The following is a 24,786-nucleotide window of genomic DNA, read 5'->3' on the forward strand; positions in this document are numbered from 1 at the left end:
TCATATTCAAAATGGCGTTTGCGCCAATTTTCGTTATGATATTCGTGATAAGGAGGTCAAAATACATTGTTATACCAAGTTTCAGATCGATCAGCGGTATGCGCTTTTCGGAAGTACACCCCCAATTTCGTATAACATGCAAAACAATACCTTTGAAAACATCATAGATGAATCTCACTTTCATCTGCTGTAACGTTTGCTCGAATTTTATGTTTCACCAGTAACATAATTACAAATCAATAAGCTTCATGAACATTTCACAAATAATCGAGCGCCACAGTTGTTGACCGTTCCGTTTGATTCATTTATTCAAACACGTCACGGAACCGAAATCAATCTGTACTATCGTGAACAAATGTTGTTTCAGAAAACATAACATGACATTGCGTGTACTGCATCTTTTACTTTCAAGTTTGCGCGAATTCCCAAAATAACATATTATGTCAAAAATCTTGCAACGTTGGTCTGAGCATGTGACATGTATTAATAATTGAAAGATAAGTGCTTAGAATTGACAAATTTTAGCTATACTTGTTGTGCTAGGCAGTTAAATAGAATACTCGAAAAAATAATTTTCATTCGTTGTTTTCACCTCGCAACATATTTATTATTTAAAAAAAAATTGAGATAGACGTATGTGGTCACGAATTGCGTCGTTCGAGCGCTAAATCGGTGAATTGAGGCTTGGATTCGATTCGGCTACAGCTCGGTAAGGTTTCCTGTAATTTTTTTGTCTCTCGTGCGAAGCGGGTGTTTCTATTAAAAATCTTGAGACGGTCTGCAGACGCATAATGTGATCCGTTGCACCGCACAAGTCTCCGGAAGACTACTCTACCAGATCATATTATTATTATTATTTACGTAAACGTGTGCTAATTGGATCAGCTGTCTTATTATTTTGCATTCTTATGATAGTCATAAATCATAACGTTATCAACTATGAATGTTACATATCTCAACAGGTATAAGAGTTGTGGTTCCCTTATAATTACGTCATTGGTTACTACGGTACAGCAGTATCGTTGCCGCATACTTACAAAAAGTAATGAAATCTAGGCAAAACATCTGAAATGTAAAAAAATTCGCCGAATTACCGAAACCAAATCACAATAAAAATTCAAGAACAACTTAGATATTGCCAGTCTCTGCCGTGAAATCAGGAAGGGACTTCAAGCCCTACGATCTCTCAGGAAGTAGGTATACGTCGTGAAATCAGATCTCGCTGTTACGTGTAGTAATATCGAAACATCATTCCAAGTACTACGTACTTGTTAGGCACATTTTTGTTGAAAACCAATTGCAAATAGTATAGTGACACAGTAATTATGGAGTTTAATCCATCACATCAACTGTGCGAAATTATGACGTGAAAATGTAAATTATACATGTTCTTAGAGCGTGGGATAATATTTATTCAATCGCACAAAATAAAAACTCGGTACTATATGGAAACAGTATGTTTGAATACATTACGTGGCTCAAGCAACCAAAGCTGTAATATGTACAAGTTACCTGTTAATATTTTGTTCTTACTTGTCAGCTAAAAAAATAGTTCGATATTCACCAACTTATATGTCTGAAGACGCTTATAATAACGTAATAAAGGGCAATTTGAGAATTGCGTCTGAATAGCAATACAAGGGGGATTCTGGATATAAACACCTACTTTACCGGCCAAGCTCCCTCCCGCCATCCCAGACGCAAACCCCCGAAGGTTACCCCCCACCCTTGTCAAGTAAGATGTGCTCTGTCGATCGATCGTCGGTAAAGAAATCTGCCAAATTAGCAGGATCATCGATAAAAAATGCCGCAAATTGCCTTTGAGTTCTCTTTGAGTTATCATAGGTCTTACCCTTACCAGATAAATTGCGCTCTAAGTTACCGTGCTCATCGAACGGGATCGTGAAACTGCTTCACCGAGCGCAGCCGCGAACCCTCAACCGTTCAAACTCGAACTATCACACGTCTTCAGTTGAGCTTCCAGAAGGTTCCGTGAGTCAGCTTCTGGAAGATTCTCCCTCCGACGATCGAGAGGTTTCGAGGAGAGGTATGGCGTTGGGAGGCTCATGCAACGACCCTGAACTAATTCTCGGAATCGTCCGATGAGTCGCGACTTGACGTCGAGAAGCCTGCATTTATCGGGTTCCAGTGCGACGTTGAATTCTGGAAGGTTCCGGAGCCGTGAGAAAGATCACCTGCGACTCTGAACTGATTCTCGGAATTTCGGATTCTCGGAAGTCCCACGAGTTTCGACTTGACGTCGAGAGGCCTGCGTGCATCAGTTTTCGGCGCGACGTTGAATTCTGGAAGGTTCTGAAATTGATGAACGCGAACTCCTGACTAGCAGGGTAAAGGTTCTGAATTAACGGTTAATGTTAGTGAAAAAAATTTGTATTGATAAATGGATTACAGTTTTACATGTTTCTTCAGGTTCACAATTAAAAACATATCAAATTACGAAGTGGTGAACGCTTGTCGGTTACGATTGCAGGATAACTCTATCTTACTTTGTCCTACTGCAGTAGTGCGGAGGCAAAGTAAAAAATCCTCGTAACGCTCTCGGTGAACGATATCTAATAAACTATTACACTTCCATGTATCACTTGGACGATTTGTTCACCACCACAGCACTGTTTCTCGTACATGAGGCATGCGAAACTTTTTCACCAAGTTTCAAGAACTGTTCTACCATCTTACACACGCAATAGATTCGTTCGAGAAATATCTTGTGATTTTTCGTCTATTGTTTACGAATTTTCGGCAATGTGTGAGTCATGATGTTTTTCACCCATAAATGGGACCATGCCAGCGTAGAGCAGTCATTCAAATGCAAGCTGTGCAACTGTAACTTTATAAAGTGTGCGATCGAAAGAAGAAACAAACATGGATTCCGAAAAGTGTTAGAAATTAATAAAAATCACGGGAACGGCTTTTAAGATTTTAACTGAACAATCGTCACTGGCAGAAATTCAAAAGTGGATTCGATTTGGAACCCAAAATACCAAGCTTCTGAATAAACTCTTACGAAAGAAAGTCTCAACGATCGGAGAGAAGACAGCTCAACAGTTTCAAAAAGTAGGTAACGGATTACCAAGCTGACGGAGAAGCGATCGAGTACGGTGGGACGATTTGGAGACAGCTTTCGAGAGCTGAATTAGAACAGGAGCTGTTATTAATCTGCGACATGAAGATTTGAACAGGTTTTTGGATGATGCAAAACACCTCGTCGTTGCAAGACTGAAGAACATGCTACGAAAGAAGGAAAATTTAAAAGCAAACCGTGTCCTGTGTTGTAGATTTAGTGTAACAAAAACGCTAAAATTATAGAAGACATTAAATTTTGTAATACTAAAAATCAAATTATCCTCCAACCAACAGACATACACAGGGGGTTCGAAGAAAACATCAAGCAAAAAGTATTGGCCAAGGTTGAAGATTTCCAAGAAAAAGACTCTGGCTGGTCGTTGGTTGAAATAATCAATTTGACTCTGAATATTAACAAGTACTAAATACACCACTACCCAAAGATATTCATGATAAGAAGGCCGTTTTCGACATCCGTAACAGCGTCTCGTATTACTTTCTTTGGTCGGTTACCGCAGCCCTTTTTCCAGCCAACAGCAATCCCAGCGTAATCTCTTCGTATCCGCACTTCAGAATTCGAATTCATTCCAAAATTTGAGAAACGAACTTTCGATTACTGTTTATGGTACCGATTGTACTGAGAAACAAAAGCATAGTGAAATTGTACCCGTTTACTTAAGTCGAAACAAGTCTGATAAACCTACAATCCATCTTTTAGTGATAGAGTGTGATATGAAAAATTAAACAAAGAATGGAACACATAATTTTTCATGTATTTGGAATCTATCGCAATTAACAGGATCTCAAATTTTTAGTCACCGTGCTCGTACTTTATTATGCGTACTTATTTATGCGATAGGTGTCTGTCACACTTTCAATCTGAAAGATGTTTGTTGAAGCACAATTCAGATTGCAGGAATTTAAACAAAACCAAAGTTGTTTTACCGACAGAAGAGGTCAAGATTCTCAAATTTAAAAATTTTGAACACACAGAAACTGCTCCATTTTGCATTTACGCAGATTTAGGATGTTCACTGGAACCCACTCTTAAAAGTCTTGGGAAAAATAGAACAATTTATCAAAAGCATCTGCCGTATAGTATAGCTTATTATCTACATTGTGCGTTTAATTATTCAAGTTCAAAATTCAAAATTAACCGTGGAAAGACTTGCATTCAATGGCTTGTGACTGAGTTGGAGAAATTGGCACATTCGTTGGAAACCAATTTCAAGACTGTTGAACCGATGGAACCGCTTAATTTCAATCAAATCAGCGAATTTCATTAACAATAGTGTGTCACGTTTGTGAAAAACCGTTCAGGCTTGAAGACTTCAAACATCGTGATCACTGCCATTTCACAGGAAAATACCGTGGTGCTGCTCATCGAGATTGCAACCTGAATTATCAAAACTCACTTACTATCCCTGTGATATTCCACAATATATCGGGTTATGATTCACAATTTCTAATTCAAGCGTTGGCTACATCGTTCGGGGGCACAATCGAGCTTCTCCCCATAAACAAACAAAAGTACATTTCTTTTACAAAATATGTCAAGGGAACAGATATAAAGTTTAGATTCATAGATTCGGTCCGCTTTATGCCCAGTAGTCTTGAGAAGTTAGCAACGTATCTAGGTGATGATTAAAAATCAATCACACGAAAGTTTTGCCATAGTTTAGATAGATTTCAGTTATTGACTAGAAAAGTGTTTTTCCGTATAAGTATATAGATAATTGGAAGAAGCTCGAGGATAGACGACTACCCTCCAAACAACAATTTTATTAAAAATTAAACGATCAGGATATATCAGATGACAACTATGTACATGCATGTGAGGTTTGGAAAACTTTCAACCTTCAAACTTTGGGAGAGTATTCGGACTTGTATCTACAGACGGACGTTTTCTTACTGGCCGACGTATTTCAAAATTTTCGACAGAATTGTTGGACAACGTACAAACTGGACCCATTACATTTACCACACAGCGCCCGGTCTGTTGTTTGATGAAATGTTAAAATGTACCTGCATCGAGCTCGAGTTTCTCACTGATATGGATATGATTATGTTTATAGAAAAAGGTATTCGAGGTGGGGTGTCGCAGTGTTCGAACAGATACGGAAAGGCCAACAATAGATATATGGGAGAGGCATTCGATCCAAAAGTCGAAGAATCTTATCTCATGTACTTTGATGTTAACAATTTGTACGGTGCTGCTATGAGCTTTGCTCTATCATACAGTTCCTTCGAATGGGTATCAGACTTCAAACAATGCGACGTTCTTACCATCTTGGACGCTGCGGAGTTCAGTTATATACTAGAGGTAGATTTGGAATATTTTGCGGAACTGCATGAAATGCACAAAGACTTACCGCTCTGTCCGGAGCACTACATACCTTCGATCTCAAAGAGTAAGCACCCGAAATTGTCGACCACGCTACTTTCCAAACAAAACTATGTTATTCATTGCCGCGTTCTAAAACAGTGTCTGCAATTAAGTTTAAAATTAGCTAAAATTCACAAAGTTCTCAAACTTCGGCAAACACCATGGCTAAAAAATTACATAGATTTAAATATTGATTTACGGAAAAGGTCAAACAACGAATTTGAAAAAACTTTTAGAAATTAATCAATATCGCAGTTTTCGGTAAAACAATGGAAAATGTTCGAAAATACAGATATGCCAGGTTGATCACGAAATGAGATGGAAGATACGGTGCTTGTGCTACTATAGTCAAACCAAATTTTCATAGCTGCACCATTTTTGACAAAGATATGATGATGGTCGAATTGAATAAAACGAAAGTCAAACTGAACAAACCTTTGTGTACAGGTTTCTCTATCTTGGATCTTTCAAAAACTTATACCTACGATTTTCACTACAATTATATTAAAAATAGATTTGGCAACCAAGCGAAATTAATGTACACTGATACCGATAGTTTAGGATATCACATCACCGTCCCTGACTTATACCAGTGTATGGAAGAGGACTTGCATAATTTCGATACATTTGATTTTGTCAGTCGATAACGCTTACGGAATGCCTTTAGCGAATAAAAAAGTCCTCAGCTTAATGAAGGATGAAAAGAACGGTCGAATAATGTTAGAATTTGTATAATTAAAAGCAAATTTGTATTTATTTCGAGTTTTAGGAGATAAGAACGACAAAAACGTGCTAAAGGGGGGATTAACATTAAGAACAATAACGTTTAATGATTATTTGGGGTGTACTTTTCAACATGAAAATCTGATGAAAAGTCAAAACCTAATATTGAGTCAAAAGCTATACATATATGCTATACATAAAAGCTATATATACTTCATATACTGTAGAACAGAAAAAGGTGCCACTGAGCTGGAATGACGACAAGCGGATCGTATTTCACAACACGACCGACACGCTTCCATGGGGCTATAATAGCATGGACCTTATATATACGCTTTGGCTCTGTAAGTACCGCATCGCAGTCTATAAGGTATGAAATATATAATTGTACAATGATGTATACACACATATAAGGTTTAAAATAAATACGCATGCCTCTTTTCGATAAAATCTCATTTATTTAATTAATAATGATGTTACATGTCAGATTCATTTATCCAACTGTTGTGTGTAATGTCAAAACCTAAACATTTCACGTACAATTTTTTTCCACGCTTCTTGAGAACCTTCTCCACATGATAGATGTCTGGATGTTCAACCTTGAGGAGCTCCTGTTCGTAGAAACCGCCGGCAATGGGTTGATTTTGATAGTCTTTGAGCTTGTACGTGACAGGATGAGTATTTTCTGTTAAATAAAAGTTTGACACACAGAACTGTCTCGTTGGTTCGGGCTACGCCCGAAACGCTCGGGTGAGAGCCGAAGCCAGCTTGCTGGTCTGGCGACGCCACGCTCCTCAGTGTGCATCTTGCAATACATCCGAACACCCATTAACGTTGCGTTAAATAAAACGTTTTTGCTCAACAGTTGAGTCTTTTAATTCTGTATCCAACCACCTCCCTACCTCACACGCACGCTGTCTTATCATTTTCTACTTGGCTTATTGTGAATATTTCAGTCGGCCAATTGAGAGTGTAATCTTTCTCAAAGACGTTTTTGAATTTGTTGATTCGAACTTTGTCACCAGTTTTGAACTTTGCCGGTTTGCTAGGTTTCGCTCGAAGCCCTACGTACGCTTGAAGTAATAATAGTCTTTCGTTCGCAACGGTGACATCCGAAGGTTTCATTCATATGGTTCGGTGTTTGGTGTTGTTGTAAGCCAATACTAAATCAGATAAGATGTCGAGTCACTTGTAGCTTCTTTGCATACTGAATCGCTTCCACATTTTACTTTTCAGCGTACGATTAAAGCGTTCACAGATCGAAGCTTTCGAATTGCTGTACGTGGAGTAAAGTTTGATTCCATAGCATGACATAAGAAACTCAAATTTTGAGGTGTCAAATTCCGTTCCTCTATCGACGTGTAATTTTTACGGTATACACCCTTGAACTAGCACAGATTCCATCGTCTGTGTAACATCATCCCCGAATTTGCTCTTTATCGGTACAGCCCACGCATACTTTGAAAAAATATCAACGACTGCGAGCATATACTTGTAGCCTTTGTTTTGTCCAGCGTACGGCATCATATCAACAAGATTTGCCTGCCAGGTCTCGTCGATGCCGCGCACGTCGATACGTCGACGTGGGTAATTCCGGCGGGCAGGCTTATGCAGTTTCGTCACCAGTGCTAGACTTTCCTCATTCATCTTCCAATGCTCTTAGTCTGGTGTCCAATTCGGAAATAATTTCACCGTTTCGAATCGACAGGTCTCTGCCTGTTTTAAAATCTGTGTAGAAGGTGTCCAAGGCTTTCCCCGTGGTGATCTCCAAAGCTTTGATCATTTGATAAAGATTGTCAATTTATTTTCACAGCAAATTGAATTTTCGTCGTAAGATTTTCAAAGTTATAGCATTGTTTGGCTCCGCGGGATCTGCAATGTTGCACGGTCTTTTGTTTTGTATATCGTAATGCCCGTCTGCTGTTATTTAAAACCCGACACCTGGAGGACCACGAGTGCTCGCAGCTGTGTTTTTGTTCAGCTGACGCCAAAACACGTCCACGCTCATCTCGTAAATGATTGCAGCAAGGGCGAGAGTCGACTAATAAATGATTCCAGCTTCCCGTAATTCTTCGAGAATCGATATAATTTCATTGTTGTGACTTCTATTCCCAGCCGCTTGAGATGCCATAAGCAAACGAAGACGTTCCACCAACTCGTTAGCGTCGTCCCAGAAAATATCATCTGTTTGAACACCTTGCCGAGTAACCCAAGCCTGAGGTAGCAAAACACATTTGCCTGTACGCTTCAACATCTGTGATGATGATGATGATGATGGCGATGATACACCTTTGCCTAACGTAGAAATATTGAGCAGCTCTGCAATTAAATGCTTGAATTTGGCGCTCGAAGTGTTTCGGATAGGCTTGGTGGCGCTGTAATACTTTCTGTGGGCATTTGTTGCGAGAAGGATATTATTGTAAGTCTCCTTGTGGTTGGGGGTAACGAGAGCGCTGCTGGGCATCTTTTTAAACAACAACTTCAGCAGTCCTTGAGTTTTCGGGTAGAGCGTACCACCTATGCGAATGGAATTCCGCTCGAAGCTTATCGGTGAGTCACCAACCATCAGCCCGACAGTAGAAAGACTCCGCACCCCGTCACGGTATCCAACTCATGCAAGTCTTTGTTTGTTGTTGAGCATTTCGAGATATTCATCTTCTGATCTCACCGACGATTCTGTGATAGTTTGATCATCTTCCTATGCAGTTGCAAACGAATCTTCTGCTTCTGATTCCATTTCATTCGTCTGCTCATCCTTTGTTTCAGTTTTAATTTCTTTCTTTACCTCTTCCTTGACGAATTTCGTGCTACCTCAAGAAACACTGACCAATTTCTGCAGTGGGGTTACAACATCCTTCATTATTTCCTGCAGCGACTCTTTTCTCGTCTTGAGGATTCTATGCTTACGACGAATTGCATTACCCGCTTCAGTAATATGATGTAAGACTTCTTATTCCTTACAAATTTCCTGCATGTTGGCACGACTAGCTCTGCAACGCTACTGTTTCGTTTTCTTCAATGATCGTGTATTTTATTTCCCCGTCATGTTTATGAAATTGTCGAATCCCTTCCTATATCGACCATTATCGAACTCTCTATCCTTGTCAATCACAACGAACCCATATTTCTCACCATTCCAGCATATCATACACAAGTCTTTAAACTGTGTGTACGGCATATCAGTGTTCACATGCTCGATGTATATGTGTCTCAGGTACATTTCGCTTGTTTGAATAAGACCAGCAGGTTGGTGTTGTCGCGCACGAGATGCTTTGGGATTCGAGCGTACGTCTGACAAAGATAGAAACAGTTTACGTCATGATATCTACCCATACAGAACTGTGCGCGTATGTTGTCCTGCTTCTCGCACGCTACGTCGTCGAATATCATGATTGAGTTAGGTGGCATTTCTTTTGTTGCAATGACGAGCTTATGCTCGCTGAAGGGGAAGTACTCAACACCGTCGAAGCTTTCAAGCACTTGACTCAGAAACTTGTATTTCTGTTGATTGAGAGATTTCGAATAAACGTAAAGGTTCTCAAGCCTCAAACCGTTTGGATGTGTTATAAGTGCAAATAATGCATTGGTTTTGCCATAGTTAGAAGGTCCGCAAAATACCGCACGTACACTACTCTGCAACAGTTCACCGTAACGTTTTTGCTGTTTCTTACTTTGCTGCGTAAATTTGTCAAAGTTTTCTACAGGCAGCTTGGTTGATTGTGTCTTGAATCTCATCTCGAACGTGACTGGCTGGATTTTCTATAAATGCATCGTTTATAATAACTTTCCCGCAGTCGAAGAGCCTACATAATTGTGCACACACGCGATCGTAAGCCATCCTCGAAAAAGCGATCACATGGGAGAGGTTTGATGAACAGCATTATCAATAAACTCCTGATCGAGTTGCATGTTCCCGGTTATCAATACTGCGGTCCTGGTACGAAGTTGGCGAAAAGACTCGCGAGAGGCGATTCTGGTATCAATCCTCAGATTGACAGCGTCCAGGGAACACGATGTAGCTTATTCGAAAAATCGTGAGAGCCTTGAGGCTAGAAGTGCCGAGGACAAAATATTAGCTGAAAAAGTCTGGAAACGGGTTCTTGCAAAGGATGCAAGTTTGGGGTAAAAAGCAACCGCTTCAGCTGTAGCTAACACGATGAAGGGGAAAACAAAGTTAGTCATGGGGTGTTGAAAACCGAAGAACGTCCCCTTGAACAAAATTATATGCGCGGCGAAACAGTCTATGATTTCGAGCCACAACACAAAAACAAGCATTAAGTCTGCATTTAAAGATGCTCGAGAAGATGTGAAAAAAATGGCGTCAAACATAACCTTCGATAACCACGCATTCTACCGGTACCCTTAAAGGTTGGTGGATTTCTACCTTTTCTCATACCTATATTTGCCGGTCTCAGCGCTACGAGTGAGTTAACAGGGGGTGCTGCTTGGTATAGCGGAGGCTGTGAACGATGCGAGCGCGGCTAAACGAGAATTTGAGGTATCCAAACGACATAACAAAACGATGGAAGCGATCGCGTTAGGTAAAGGTCTCCACCTGAAGCCGTACAAAAAGGGTTTTGGTCTTTGACTTTCAAAAAACTAAATGTAAAGCTACCACGTCGAGCGTCAACTAACTGGGATTTGTTGAAGTATGCAAAAATGATAAAAATTCTATACTTCCGAGGTGTTTTCATGCGCAACGAAATGCCCAAAAACGGACCGCGTAAAAACGAGACAGCTGTCGTTAATCTTGACGATAAGGATGGTCCCGGGACACACTGGGTTGCGTACAAGAGACGTGGCAACGATGTCGTTCATTTCGACAGTTTCGGCCACCTTCAACCTCTGTTCGACCTCGTGAAATATCTCGGTGTTGGTAGCGTTAAGCACAATGATAAAAGATATCAGGATTACGATACATTCGATTGCGGACACCTCTGTTTGAAATTTCTAAGCGGTGAGCTATATAAACATAATACGTAATTTAATAATGTCAGTCCAACACTTGCAGTTATGGATGATTTATTTACGTTAACGATATCGGGAACGTCTACGATTCTCGAAGCACAAAATTTTCCTCCGATCGAACTTGCTCTCAACAAAAATTACGTCCTCGGTCTTTCGAATTGTTAACCTTCAATTTTATTCCTAACGTTGACGTCGGTCACAATAAATTGTACGTCGGTGATGAAGTAGTCACCATATCTACCGGCAGCTATGAAATTTAGGATATTGAAAAATACGTTCAAAATGTATTAAAAAAATCTGACGATTCCATCGGCCAGCTTCTTGGATTTACACTGCACGTATTGGCAGCTAACCAAACTCACCACTCGGATATCGCTCGTTCTGCGTGAAACCGTACACTCAATTTTAAGCAATGATTTCGATTTTTTTTAAATCTTACAGGCGCATTTTACTGATGAAATAATGGGACACGTGTTTCGCAAAAAATTGCGATTTTCCTTGAAGAAGATATGCATAGTTGAAAATTGCAGGAAATCACAAAAAACGTCGCGCATGCGTCATTCAAACTGCGGTATCTTCGAATCCATTAGTCGTACAAAATAATGCGACAGATCGATTTTGAAGATCTTGAGTCATTCTATGCAGTGATATATTTCAAATTTGCGTTTGACATTATTAAATAGTTATTATTTTGTTGATAAATTTCATTTGCTATTTTCATCATCAACTCACCAACTTAAAATTTTTCAAAAAATATCAACGTGTTCCCACCTCAATCCTGACGAAACAGTCAAATTTGAAAACGAGTTCGAATGGGGTAAATTTTTTTTTATTGTTCGAAAAGAGTGGGACCGCGCGGCGCGGAGGCTTAACATGTCGCACGGTGTCGTCGCGCAGAGTACCTACGTTTACACAGGGACGATAGATAAAGCAGAAATAGCGTAACACGTAAATTAACGAATCAAGTGAGTGTTTATTTTTTTTTTTTGCACACATTTGCAATAGTCGATTCAATCGCTAATGATGTGATTTTTACGTCAATTTTGTCGTTTTTGTTTGGAATAAATGAATGATGGAATAAAGTTCAGCGAATCGTCTTCGCTTTCTGGAAGCGGTTTTGGAGTTTTTGAGCTTCCGTTTTATAATCATCAAGAAAAAAGAATTCAGTATTAATAGTTTTAATATTTTCGTTAACCCACATGAAAAATTTGGCAGGGTTATTGATCGGGTTGTTTATATTTTGCTAATTCGCTCTTGCAGCTAATCTTTTGATTGTGACTCCTAAACCGTCGCAAGGTCCTTTTTCATGCGACGTAGTGACTTTAATGTATGATTCATTTATTCCAAAAGAAAACGACAAAATTGCAGTAAAAATGGCGTCATTAGCTATTGAGTCAACAACGAGCGATATGCCTGTCGCTATTCTCAAGGTCAACGCGTTGCAAGTCGAATGCAGCATTACAACGGGTGCCTACGTTAATGAGCACAAGGTGCATACTATTCATGAATTTTTCTTTATCGTTCCACCGGGATATAAGATTGTGGAAGTGCCGTAGCACGTCATTTACCTTCCGACCACCGTCAAGACCATAGATCACGTACATCTTCGGTTAGACGATCAAGACGGAAACCTGGTTAATTTTCGCGGGGAAGTTATAACTGTGAGACTGCAGATCAAATCGCAATAAAAGATGGGTATTGCATATAACAGATTACCTAGGAAGAGTTATAATAGGTCATCGACATATCGCGATCAAGTCAGTCGTCGACCGATTCCCCAACCGTTAACACGTCGGAACGTGGAGTTCCTGCTAACACTGGGTCTGAAACTGACACCGTTTAGAAAGGTCATTTCCGAGAAATAAAACTGCAATTTTGCTGTTTCGTTGTCTGCTACGTACCATGGAGGAGGAAATCTTAAGCATTCAAACGCCTGTCGTTTTCGATGAATCAATCGCACACCAAGAAATACATGCGCACAAACCGTACGCATCGTCAACTTTTAACAACAGCGATGAGATTCGAATCACCGTTCAGCATCAGGATTTATGCATACTACCGAGCAAGAGTTCGCTGCATATCTCTGGAAAGTTGGTCAAATCGGACGGTACTGCAGCAGCGATCACAACCTTGGTCAATAACGCCATCCTGCTATTTGTTCGAAGATGTACGGTACGAACTAAACACTGTTGAGATTGATAAACGCAAGAACGTTGGTCTAACCAGACTGCTGAAGGGTTTCGCTTCGCTCAACCCTGGGTCAGAGTTGACTTATGGAAAACGCTGGATGGCTGGATGTTCAAGAAACGAAAAAATTAAGTGACGCCGATGGTAACTTTGACGTAGTTATTCCCTTGAGCATGATATTCGGCTTTGCCGGAGACTATCGCAAGATCATCGTTAACCCGAAGCATGAGCTGATTCTAACAAGATCAAAGAGTGATTCAAATGCCATCGTTCAAAGTCAAGAAGAAGACTTTAGCGTCCTGATCGATCAAGTAGAATGGTTAGTACCGTACGTGAAGCTCTCGGATCAACGAAAAATTGCGCCGTTAAATTTCATCGAGAAAGATACGCCCGTCTCCATGAGTTTCCACAGTTGGGAACTGTAAGAATATCCTCTGCTACCAGCAACCACGAAACACGTGTGGATTGTGAAAATGTTCACCCATTTGGAGAAACCACGATTTGTTATTCTCGGTTTCCAAACGAATCGAAAAAACAAAGCCGGCATAAATGCCAGTCATCTTGATCACTTTAACATCATCGACGTCAAGCTCTTCTTGAATTCCGAGTATCATCCGTACGGTAACCTGAACTTCGACATGAGTCATAATCGCTTCGCACCGCTGTACGAGATATCCGTAAACTTTCAAGCCACCCATTACGGTGTAATAGAACTCGAACCTTTACCATCCTCTCGAAGAAACCTGTAGGAGATTGAGATTGTTTAATTGAGTCGTCACTGACGATGTATCGCACAATCCATCCGGCTTCGCGCGGTTGGCTGTTTTATCAGTGTAAGCGCTCAAATTTCGCGATTATATGCATCTTGTATGCGCTCACGCCGCGCCCGGCGAGAAGTCAGGTAGCGAGTCTCAATACTGCCTCCCTACGTAATGCACACATATTCTAACTTGTTAGCCTATACATAGATCTAACACTATTGATCAAAACTCTTATTTTGTATTGAATTCGTACTTAATTCTATTTTTAATAAACCGTATAATACACTGTTCATCTCTGTGTGTAATTCTTCATGACAAATTTGGTGATCCTGCCCGGATTCGGTTTAAACCAACGAACGCGGCGCGTGTATAAAACGGCCAAATCGCAGTGACTAACTTTGGAAGTGAGGGAATAAATTCAATAAATATACGCGCTTCGTGTTTATAAGTGATTATTACGTATTGTACTTAAGAAGGAATAGAGCGAAAGGTCGCCTTGCGTAGACAATCAAGAACTGAGTGTAGACCGCTTGACTCTACACTGGACAATATTTACAGTGAACTTGTGTATTTATTAAAAAGGTAAGCACGTATAAATTCTGCACTCATTAGATATAATGAATTTTGCATTTAAATAATCTAAGTGAAGTGAAATAAGAATAAGGACACTCAGACTCGAACTGTTCTCATATTCTCACCCCCGGTGCCTGTCAGAGATTCCAGGATAACAAAGCCGCGTACCGACAGCTACAACAATCTTCGACTGTCATGTCATGGCTACTCCTAACGTAATTACAAGCATTTTGTTACTTACTCGAGTCACCATAAACGTATCAAAGAAAGTTGTGATTGAAATTGGGAATTTGATGGTCAAACTTGAAATATTCAAATAAATAAGGTCAAAACTTGACTCAAGGTAAATTAAAAATAAAATCACGATGGATTTAAACGAAAACAATGATCGAAGGTCAGCAATATAACTCCTACTATTGCTGAAACAGCAGATGATGGAAAGGAAATACTTCGAAAGGAGATTCTAGGATTTGACAAGCCAAATGACGCAGCTTGTAAATAGGCTCCAAGAAACCACCGAACGTAATGATATAGGTTGAATGGGTATATACAGTCTTAGTCTAGACCGATTAAACGAGGAGAGGTTAACCGCGCGTCAACTTGCTCGTCGTGATGACTTGCCTATAGAAGACCTGTTTTATTGAATTACGAAATCAAGAACGCTGTGAACGCGAATTCATCCGTTGCAATAATGTAGAAACAAATCTAAACACCGAGATAGCTCCAAAATGCAACAAGCAGATAATCAATTAACCATTGAAAATCGGCAAGAGGAAGCTCATACGAATATTGATATCAATCAGGAAACGGTCGATCACTATTATCGTTTAACAACTAATGACAACCCGAATGTTTCTAATATTTCGAGACCTCGCGGTAATTATACCGGAGCGATACCGCGAATTCGATTGGATACCGCGCGTCTCGTAGAATCGGAGATAGAAGGTCCTACTCAGGTAGCTCCTTCAATCGTAACAAACCCACCACGTGACTCGGCATTATACGAGCTCGATCAGAACCGATTGCTGCCGCCAACACCACGAATCAATGAGACAGGCGCTCCAGTCGATTTAGACTGGGGTCATCAAGGTATTAAGGGGAGGTATACACCTAGATGGTCGAAAAAATCGATTTTTTTGCATCTTCTTGAAGTTTACGGTCCCCAGTGTTACGTCTCGAAGACGTTACATTGCTTTCCCAGTCTCACAGTTACCCTACACCCAGTCCTTATCCTCGCCTAGTCAGCATGCCCATCTCTCGCGACCAGCTAGGTCTTCATGCCCGTGTAACGTACTTCACTTCAATCCCAGTTCCCACTCAAGCAACACACAAGACTTTTCTCGGTAACTGACTCGCTAACGTCAATTCAAACCTTTATACTAAATCAACACTGTTATTCTACCCGTGTCTCAATTCTCTTCCTGCACTGGGGAAAAGGACGCACGCAAGTGCATAAACGACGTATACGAACCCCTAAATAACCAAATAACATCTTGGCTGGGCGTAGAGTAGGTTTCGGTTACCGCTCGACGTAACCTACGCAACCTACCCCATAACATTCTGGTAGCAGCGGTTTTGCCGTCGACCTACCCTTTGTGCAGTGCTTCGGAAAATCTACGCTAGAAAAGTGTTAAGGGGTAAGGCCACTGTAACGGTCCAAAAAGAAAGGTTTTTTCACGAATTTTTTGCTTCCGAAATTGAAGGTAATTGAAAAAAAACTTTTAAGGGTGTTATCGGGCATACATTAAACTTTATTATCCAATTTTTTTACAGCGAAAAAAAAACAAAATGGCGGTTCCACAGCCATCTTCCCGGGGCATGTTTTGCTTGCAGGGCTCCGCGGCACGCAGCACCACTGCTGCACTTTTGAATCTAGAACAAAAAAAAAAAAAACCGTTAATCTAGAGGGTTATAGCTAGAGAATGTCGATCGGATTTTAAAAAGTATTAATTTTTGTGGATTTGGCGTGCGTTTGAAAAAAAAAAATGATTTTTTACGAAAAAAACGGCTAGTTTTTTGTTAATAAAAAAACAATAAATAAAGTTATTGAAAATCCCGATCGACATTCTCAAGATAATGTTAATGTTCACATCTGGTAAAAATTTCAAGTAAAAAAAATGAAAATTGTTCGAGTGATGCTGCGTGCCATTTTGAAAAACCGTGTTTCGAGAAAAACGCGTTTAAAGTTTTACGACTAGTTTTTTATGGGAAAAAATTAAAAAAAGGAGGTAAAAAAAATTTGTACCGTTAGTCTGCAATTCCAGCACCATACATTTGTCCTTCGATGGCCAAATTTTCGTCTTCTTCGTCTTTCCTGGTCGATTTTTGGAGCGCGCGCGCACTTTTTGCCGCGTCGCTCAGAGATGCCTCGGCGTGCGTGATGCGTTCGGCGTCGGCTTCGATGCAGAAATTATATAATTGGGCACCAATTTCCACCTCCAACATCTTGAATATTTGCAAGACGTTGGTAAGGCCGCCATTGAATATGATATCCGTCAGGGGTCGTCGTTTCATCCCGCCTGATCGACGCCGCGTTGGATACGCGGTTTTCGTACCTTTTTTTCCAAGATACACTCGATCACCCATTTCAACTAACGCGTTCGCAAATTTTACAGTGAAATCGGAAAAAAAAACCACGGAAAACACGCAAAAATCGTCACTTATGAAGAATAAATCGCTCTTTACTGTGCGCTTGCTGCAGCTAAACTAACGAAATTTTTCTTCATAATGCTCAAAAGGCTCGAAAGGACACGTGGAACAAAAATTGTTCTCGCACGGGACCTTTTTTTTCTTATTCTAAAGGGTTTAAACTATTTTTTAAGCCAATAAAAAAAAAATCGATTTTTCAAAAAATTTACAGTGGCCTTACCCCTTAATACGCAAAACTCCCGATACCATATCAATAAGTAATAGCCACGTCGAGAGTGTTCGCCGGCAGATCAAGTGTGTACCTGACAAATGCAGAACTCGCAACGAACTGTGCAACGAGTGGAAATATACGGACGACAGCCGAGTTATACCACACATCATCTTTCGGAACACAAAATTGTGATTAGCCCCCACCCCTTTCTGGACCCCTACGACGCTGGAACAAGAATCTGGACCCAAGATTGGCATCACTCAGATACCTGGAACACCAAACCGAGACTCTTCAACACGCAGCGGACTTCCCCACCTACACCCTCCTCGTGCCGACGGACGACGTGCATCACCTCTTCAAGTCTCACCTGTCTTCAGTCGCCTACAACCATGCTGTACCTTGTGTTTGTGTTCATCTTTGCTCTGTAAGTTCGTTGTAATCCTTAGTAAAAAGTTGATATTTATCCCTGTACCCATTGCCCATCTACGAAAATCGATATGTCACCAACTAATGAGACCGGTTCATCTTTTTGGTCGGTAAAAGACGTCTTACTGACGATCCCTGCGTTCGATGGCAACAACATGCCCTTTGACCAATTTGTGGAACAATTGCGCCACGTGGAAACTCTTATTAGAGTTTCAGACAAAATGACCCTTGTTAAATTTGCACAATCAAAAATTACCGGTCCCGCTTTCCGATATTTAGTAGGCATTAATTGCAACGACGTCGAAGACCTTATAACGGCCCTCAGCCGAGCATACCGTCCGAATATCCCCGTACGTCAATTATCAACTTAATTAGATAGAATTACCCAACAACCGCGTGAGCGCATCATCGATTACTCATGCAGAATAAGAGTACTTAATATCAAACGAAATAAGCAAAGCTATCGAAAAAAAATACCCGCAAGACATAGCAACCGCCTTGCTAAATGACTTAAGAAAAGACACTGCTAGAACGTTCATTAGAGGGCTTAGACCAGGATTAGAGTGGAGAATAGCTACCATCAGACCAATTTATCAGACCTTTGATATCGCCGTCCGGTTCGCCGAAAGCGAGGAGACCGAGTTAAATAACCGTCAAATGCAATCCTTTGCACAATATTGTACCCCTCCTACACCTATGTATCCCCCAATTTCCCTCTCTGCCTGCCAAAACGATGCCCCCCCACCTCAGGTGTCCATAAACCCCTCCCTCATTCCCCCTCTAATGTCATTGCCCACACCTGGTTACGCGCATCAGCAAGCGCCCCGTATCGAACCCATGTCCTACGCCCAAGCCCTCGGTGCAAGCACCCTCGCGCCTCCCGCAGATCGAACGAGGACCGATTATTTGCCAATTTTGCAACCACCGAGATCACCCGATCACGGAATGCCATCGCCTGCAATATACAAGATACTGTACCAAATGTCGCAGAATGGGCCACTTTTACAATGAGTGCAACCAACCCAACAGAAGCGAACAACTGTACTGCGATAACTATAAGCGCAGAGGCCACACATCAGACCAATGTAGATCTCCCGCGCGTAATAATCAAAACCGTGTAAGTTCGAATCAACATTTAAACGGCAACACTACCCGCGGAGAGAACGCGCCCGCGAGCTATGCAAACAACTAGCGTTCCGATCCACAAGCCACATCTTAATAACAGCTTAAGCTGATCCCCCTTTAATTTCAATCGATACCCCTGAATTGACAAAGATTTCTAAATTTATTATCGACACCGGTGCAGACGTAAACTTAATCAAAGAAAGTTGTGTTAAGCCCCTCGTACGACGCACCACAGACGAACGTTTGACATTAACTGGTATAACGGATGAAAAGACGGAAACCATTGCAAAAACGGAAATATGCTTTAATAACAACTCCCATACCTTTCACTTGGTCCCTGACTCATTCCCAGTCCCACATGACGGTATTTTAGGCCAACCTTTTTTACGAAAAGAGAAAGTAACTATCTCGTCCAACTCAAACTCGGTAATGCTTGGATCCTCATTGCCAATCCACTTCAGCAAAGTCGAACAACCTCCTCCTGAAACCACTCGTGTTATTACAATACAGGCCCGCACCGCGAAAGTCATCCCGATAATAGTTGCAAACCCAGATATCAAAGTAGGCTACCTTAAACGCATTAATTTAGGCAACAATGTTCTTTGTGGTGAAGCAATAGTTCGAAATCAGAACGGCATCGTTTATTCCTACGTGTTCAATTGCAACGAATCTGTCGTAGAGAAAGCATCTCCAACGGTAACCCTGGAAGAATTCGACGAACCACTGAGCACAGCCATGCCCGAAATTACGTCTACCCCGCCGAATAATTCCGACAAAAATAATGGACAAAAATCCCCCCTTCCTACCCAAACCACTTCTCATAATAATTCATTAATTCTTTCTACTAATAACCACATATCCCGCCCGCCTCATTACCCCCCCCCCCCCCCCCCCCCCGTTTTTTAGTTTCGGACTAAAAAACGCCCCTGCCACGTTCCCAAGGCTCATGGATCAAGTTCTACTAGGCCTACACGGCAACGAAATGTTCGTATATTTAGATGATATAGTAATTTACGCCCGAAACCTAAAAGAACATGAGATTAAATTCCGAAAGTTAATGAAGAGACTAACTGACGCTGGTTTGACTCTGCAGGCAGACAAATGCCAATTTCTGCGCAAAGAAGTCGTTTACCTCGGTCACTTGATAACTGAGTCGGGAGTAAACCCTGACCCTAATAAATTAGTAGCTGTAAAAGAATACCCGGTCCCCAAAAAACCCAAAAATGTTAGACAGTTCCTTGGCCTGCTAGGCTACTACCGTAGGTTTGTCCCGAATTTCGGAAAAATTGCGAAATGCCTTAATAATTTAACAAAAAAAGATACTCCTTTCAATTGGACATCTGAGCACCAATCTGCCTTCGAAACTTTACGTGATTGTTTATGCACGGAATCAATCCTTCAATACCCTGACTTCAGCAAGCCGTTTACGCTCACTACCGACGCGTCAAATTTCGCCATTGGTGCAGTTCTAAGTCAAGATAAGGATGGCGCCGACCTACCGGTAGCATACGCATCCCGAGCACTCAAATCCGCTGAATTAAATTACTCAGTGCCCAATAAAGAATTCTTGGCCGCGTACTGTAGTATCAACCATTTCCGTCCGTATATCTATGGCCAGAAATTTACTTTAGTGACAGACCATGAGCCACTCAAATGGGTAAAAAGCGTCAAGAAACCGAATTCCCGTTTACGACGTTGGAGTTTGGAACTGGCAGAATATGATTTCGATACAAAACATAAATCCGGCAAATCTAATACCAATGCCGACACTCTGTCCAGAAACACGCCCCCCGACACCGCCCAAATCCTCCCTATAGACGCAAAACGCCCCCGTCCCACGACTGAATCCTCTAGCGACAGATAAAAAAAAACGCATTAAAAACACTCATCAGTTCCCCCGACGACCCCGACAGACCACAGACGAACCTACAAACCCAGCCCCACTGAAATACCCAAAAACCTCCCATCCCACCTACCACATGATATATTCCTCCGGTTCTTCTGATCTTTCAGATGACGAATCCAGCGATAAAGAAACCCCGACACCTTCTAAACCCCCTGCCGTCGCCCCCCCATCGATCCCGACGCACCGCCATCCTAAACGCCACCGTGAAACATACTCTCCGACAAATTCTGGTCCACATAAAAGATCGCACCTGAGCTACTTCTCAGATTCCCCCTTTAACTCAGATGACCTACAAACTCCGGAAACCGACTCAAAAACAGATGACATTGAACCAGCCACCGACCTACCGGACTCTCCACATACCCACACCCCCTCGTACAGCGATTTCCTTCTAGAAAGCGAAACTTTTCCCACTACGCGTAATAAACGTATTAAAGAAATAAAAGCTGACCTATTACAACAAAAAGATAACCTGGCTCATTGTATATCAGCTGACTGTCAAATCTCGAAAAGAATCGCGTCGCAGCTAGCAGAACGTAAATTCATAAACCGCGAACAACTCAGAGAATACGACCCGTCTGTGACCGACGTTATTCCTACCGCTCACGGAAACCGGAAAATTTATAACCTAGTTACAAAGCAAAAGTACAGTGACAAACCCTTGCCACACGTCTTTTTTGATACCTTGGTCAACTTTAGGAAAACCTTGGAAGAAGATGGTGTAACATCTGTCTCGATCCCGTTAATAGGCTGCGGACTCGACAAACTAGAATGGAGCACGGTGCGCAAAATGATCCACTATATTTTCAAAGATTCAAAAATGAATATCACCGTTTGTCGCCTTGACCCTCCGCTTTCAACCCCCACACACCACGACGACACAACGGTGTCCGTTGATAACGCCTCACCTGACCCCATCCCTTCCACATCTGGTAACCCCGCTCCTTCTCTTCGTCCGCCGCGTGAGAAACCGCAACTTCCTACCAAATCAGTCGCACCTCTTGCGACCCCACCTCCCCTCCCAGCCACGAACGTCGTCATGCCTCCGCCTGTAGGACCCCCGCGTCGTGCTAAGAGACGCCGAACAGCTGTTCCCAGGCCAGCGAACTCTACTACTCACCACCCTCCACCTCCTCCCTCAGTACCCACACTGGCCTCTGATGACGACAACAACTCCAACTTGCTCACGGATACCGAATACCATACATGCGCCCAACAATCCGACTCCGATATGGAAACCACACACTCTGACCATGACATTGATCCCAATGTTGACGACGATTTGATCGATACCTCCCACGATTTCACGAACTTTGTTGACAACTTGGACGACATACCGGTATCTGACAATGTCAAAGACACCAATGATGGTCTTTTGATGCTCAAAACCAATTATGCACACTTTATATCAACAGACTGCTCTTGGACTAAAGGCATACCATCACAACTTGCCCACGATAATATCGTTGACCCAGATATAGTTATGAGGCCCCGTCCACAGAAATTTGATATTATCGAATCCGAGCACAACAACCGACGGATTTTTACTCTAGTACTAAAATCAAAAGAATCAGATGAAAGCAACCTATATGATATTTTTCAACTCTTGTCTAAACTGAAAACAGTCTTGACCGATTCAATTCCGAAATCCCTTGCTTTCCCAATAACGGACGATAGTTGAGGTGAACTCGATCCTCGTGTTATCCGAAAACTCTTATCTTACCTTTTCGCAGACTTACAAATTCCAATCACGCTTTGCCGCAACACGACTGTCACCCCAGACGAATGTTTACGTAAAGAAATAATTAAAGAATGCCACGAATCGATAATTGGCGGTCATCAAGGCGTCACAAAAATATACAACCGCATTAGACAAAAATATTTTTGGCCGCACATGAAAGAACAAATCCAAGACTTCATAAGAACTTGTGAGAGTTGCCAAAGGAGAAAACTAGTAAGAGTAAAAACCAGGTTGCCGAAGGTGATAACAGATACTCCTGCCGATGCATTCGACAAAGTAGCACTAGACATCGTTGGACCTCTCCTCCTTACTAAATCAAACAACAAATACCTTTTGACGATACAATGCAACTTGACGAAATTTCTGGACGCCAGCCCTTTACCTGACGCCACTGCCAAAACAATAGGTGCAGCATTCGCGAAAGAATACATTACACGTTACGGTGCCCCTCGAGCAATACTTACAGACCAAGGACAGAATTTAATGAGCACAGTCATTAAGCAGCTTTGTAAACTCTTTAAAATAAAACAAATTCGAACTACAGCTTAGCGTCCACAGTCTAACGGATCGCTAGAATGCAGTCACCTTGTTCTCACCGAACACGTCAAGCATTACACGAATGCTGGTAAAGACTGGGATGAATACATCCGCTTTGCTATTTTCTGTTATAACACCGCGAAGCACGAAGGCCCTCACTTCACTCCCCATCAGCTAATTTTTGGTTCCCATGCCAGACTTCCGACAGACGCGAACCCTGCCAGCGCTTACACCCGTTCCTACGATTCCTTCCTTCTAGATTTAATCTCCAACCTATCCAGCATACGAAAAAACGCCGCGGCTAACCTCATTTTAGCAAAGCACCGTTCCAAGACGTACAATGACCGTCGTACCAATAACCAAAATTTCGAAGCAGGTCAAAAGGTCTATCTACTAAACGAAACCCGATCTAAATTTGACGACCACTATAAAGGAGCATATACGATCAAGCGTATAATTGACGATATCAATGCCGAAATTTTCATCACCCCCCATAAGACCAAAATTGTCCATCTGAATAAACTCAAATTAGCACAGGAAGAGAATGATTCAAATTAAACCCCCTTTAGAAGCCAACAGCCGTATATTATCAATCTACCCGTAACATGCATCGCCTCACCACCAACCTCAGCTATGGCGGAATCGCCTTGCGTCCCTCTCAGCAGTTTTCTTTTACTACAAATTCTCATTATTCAGTAAAATCTGAAAAGTATACTCTTGCTGTAAATCCAGGCGGACACGCCACAACCTCGACTCACGTCATCTAAGACCCCAAACCCTTTCCTACCATGTCATTTCCCACCCTCACCTAGAAAATAGGCCATTCCCTAACGACCTGGCTCCTCGCACTTCGTCGCTGCTCCGAGCTCATTCATAAATTGAAATGATGAAAATATCCAAGCTACGACAACACCCACGTAAACTGCCCCGCGATCAGAGCCTTGACGCTAGTTCCGACTCCCTCTTCATCTGGACAGACTAAGCCCTCTACTACAGACTTATAAGAACTGTGACGAGGTTTTTCGCCGCTCTTGTTCACCCGGAGAAGTTCCCAAGAGTTAACCTGGTGCACAATGATTCGGCAACCTGCGATGCAATCTGCAGTTTACCAAAGCTATCTCGAAATTTTGTTGGGCGCCTGGCGTGATAAACACGCCTCGAATCTTTACCTTCGCAATTCCTCGGCTATCCTTCTCTATGCCAGGTAGCTCAGTACCGCGGAGAGGGGGTGGGTAGTTTTGCGGAGAGAAAGAACGGACACTCGACACGATACAGAATTTAACAAAATAAAATAAAATAATATATTCAAAAAAAAAAAAAAAATTCGAAGCGATACAAAACAAAAGGAAAAAGGCCTCCCGCGATTCCACAAACAAAATAGAAAGAAAATCAAATCTTAACTAGACCTTAAATCTACGTGCGCTAGTCGCGTTCCTCGTCTCAACGAGATCAACAAAACAAAAATCAAAATACAGAAAATCGACAACGATACGAACACGCTACTCGTGA

At 41.7% G+C, this 24,786-nt stretch overlaps 1 protein-coding gene across 1 annotated transcript; it reads left to right on the forward strand.

The window, feature by feature from the left end:
• Positions 1-13,026: 13,026 nt before the first annotated feature.
• On the forward strand, positions 13,027-13,773 carry LOC124407466. Its single transcript, XM_046883605.1, has 2 exons — positions 13,027-13,290; positions 13,590-13,773. Exons 1-2 carry the CDS (start codon positions 13,064-13,066, stop codon positions 13,771-13,773), a joined length of 411 nt encoding a protein of 136 aa, XP_046739561.1. The 5' UTR covers positions 13,027-13,063.
• Positions 13,774-24,786: the final 11,013 nt, after the last annotated feature.

This window comes from Diprion similis, chromosome 6 (genome assembly GCF_021155765.1).
Source record: "Diprion similis isolate iyDipSimi1 chromosome 6, iyDipSimi1.1, whole genome shotgun sequence".
Classification (NCBI taxonomy): Eukaryota; Metazoa; Arthropoda; class Insecta; order Hymenoptera; family Diprionidae; genus Diprion; species Diprion similis.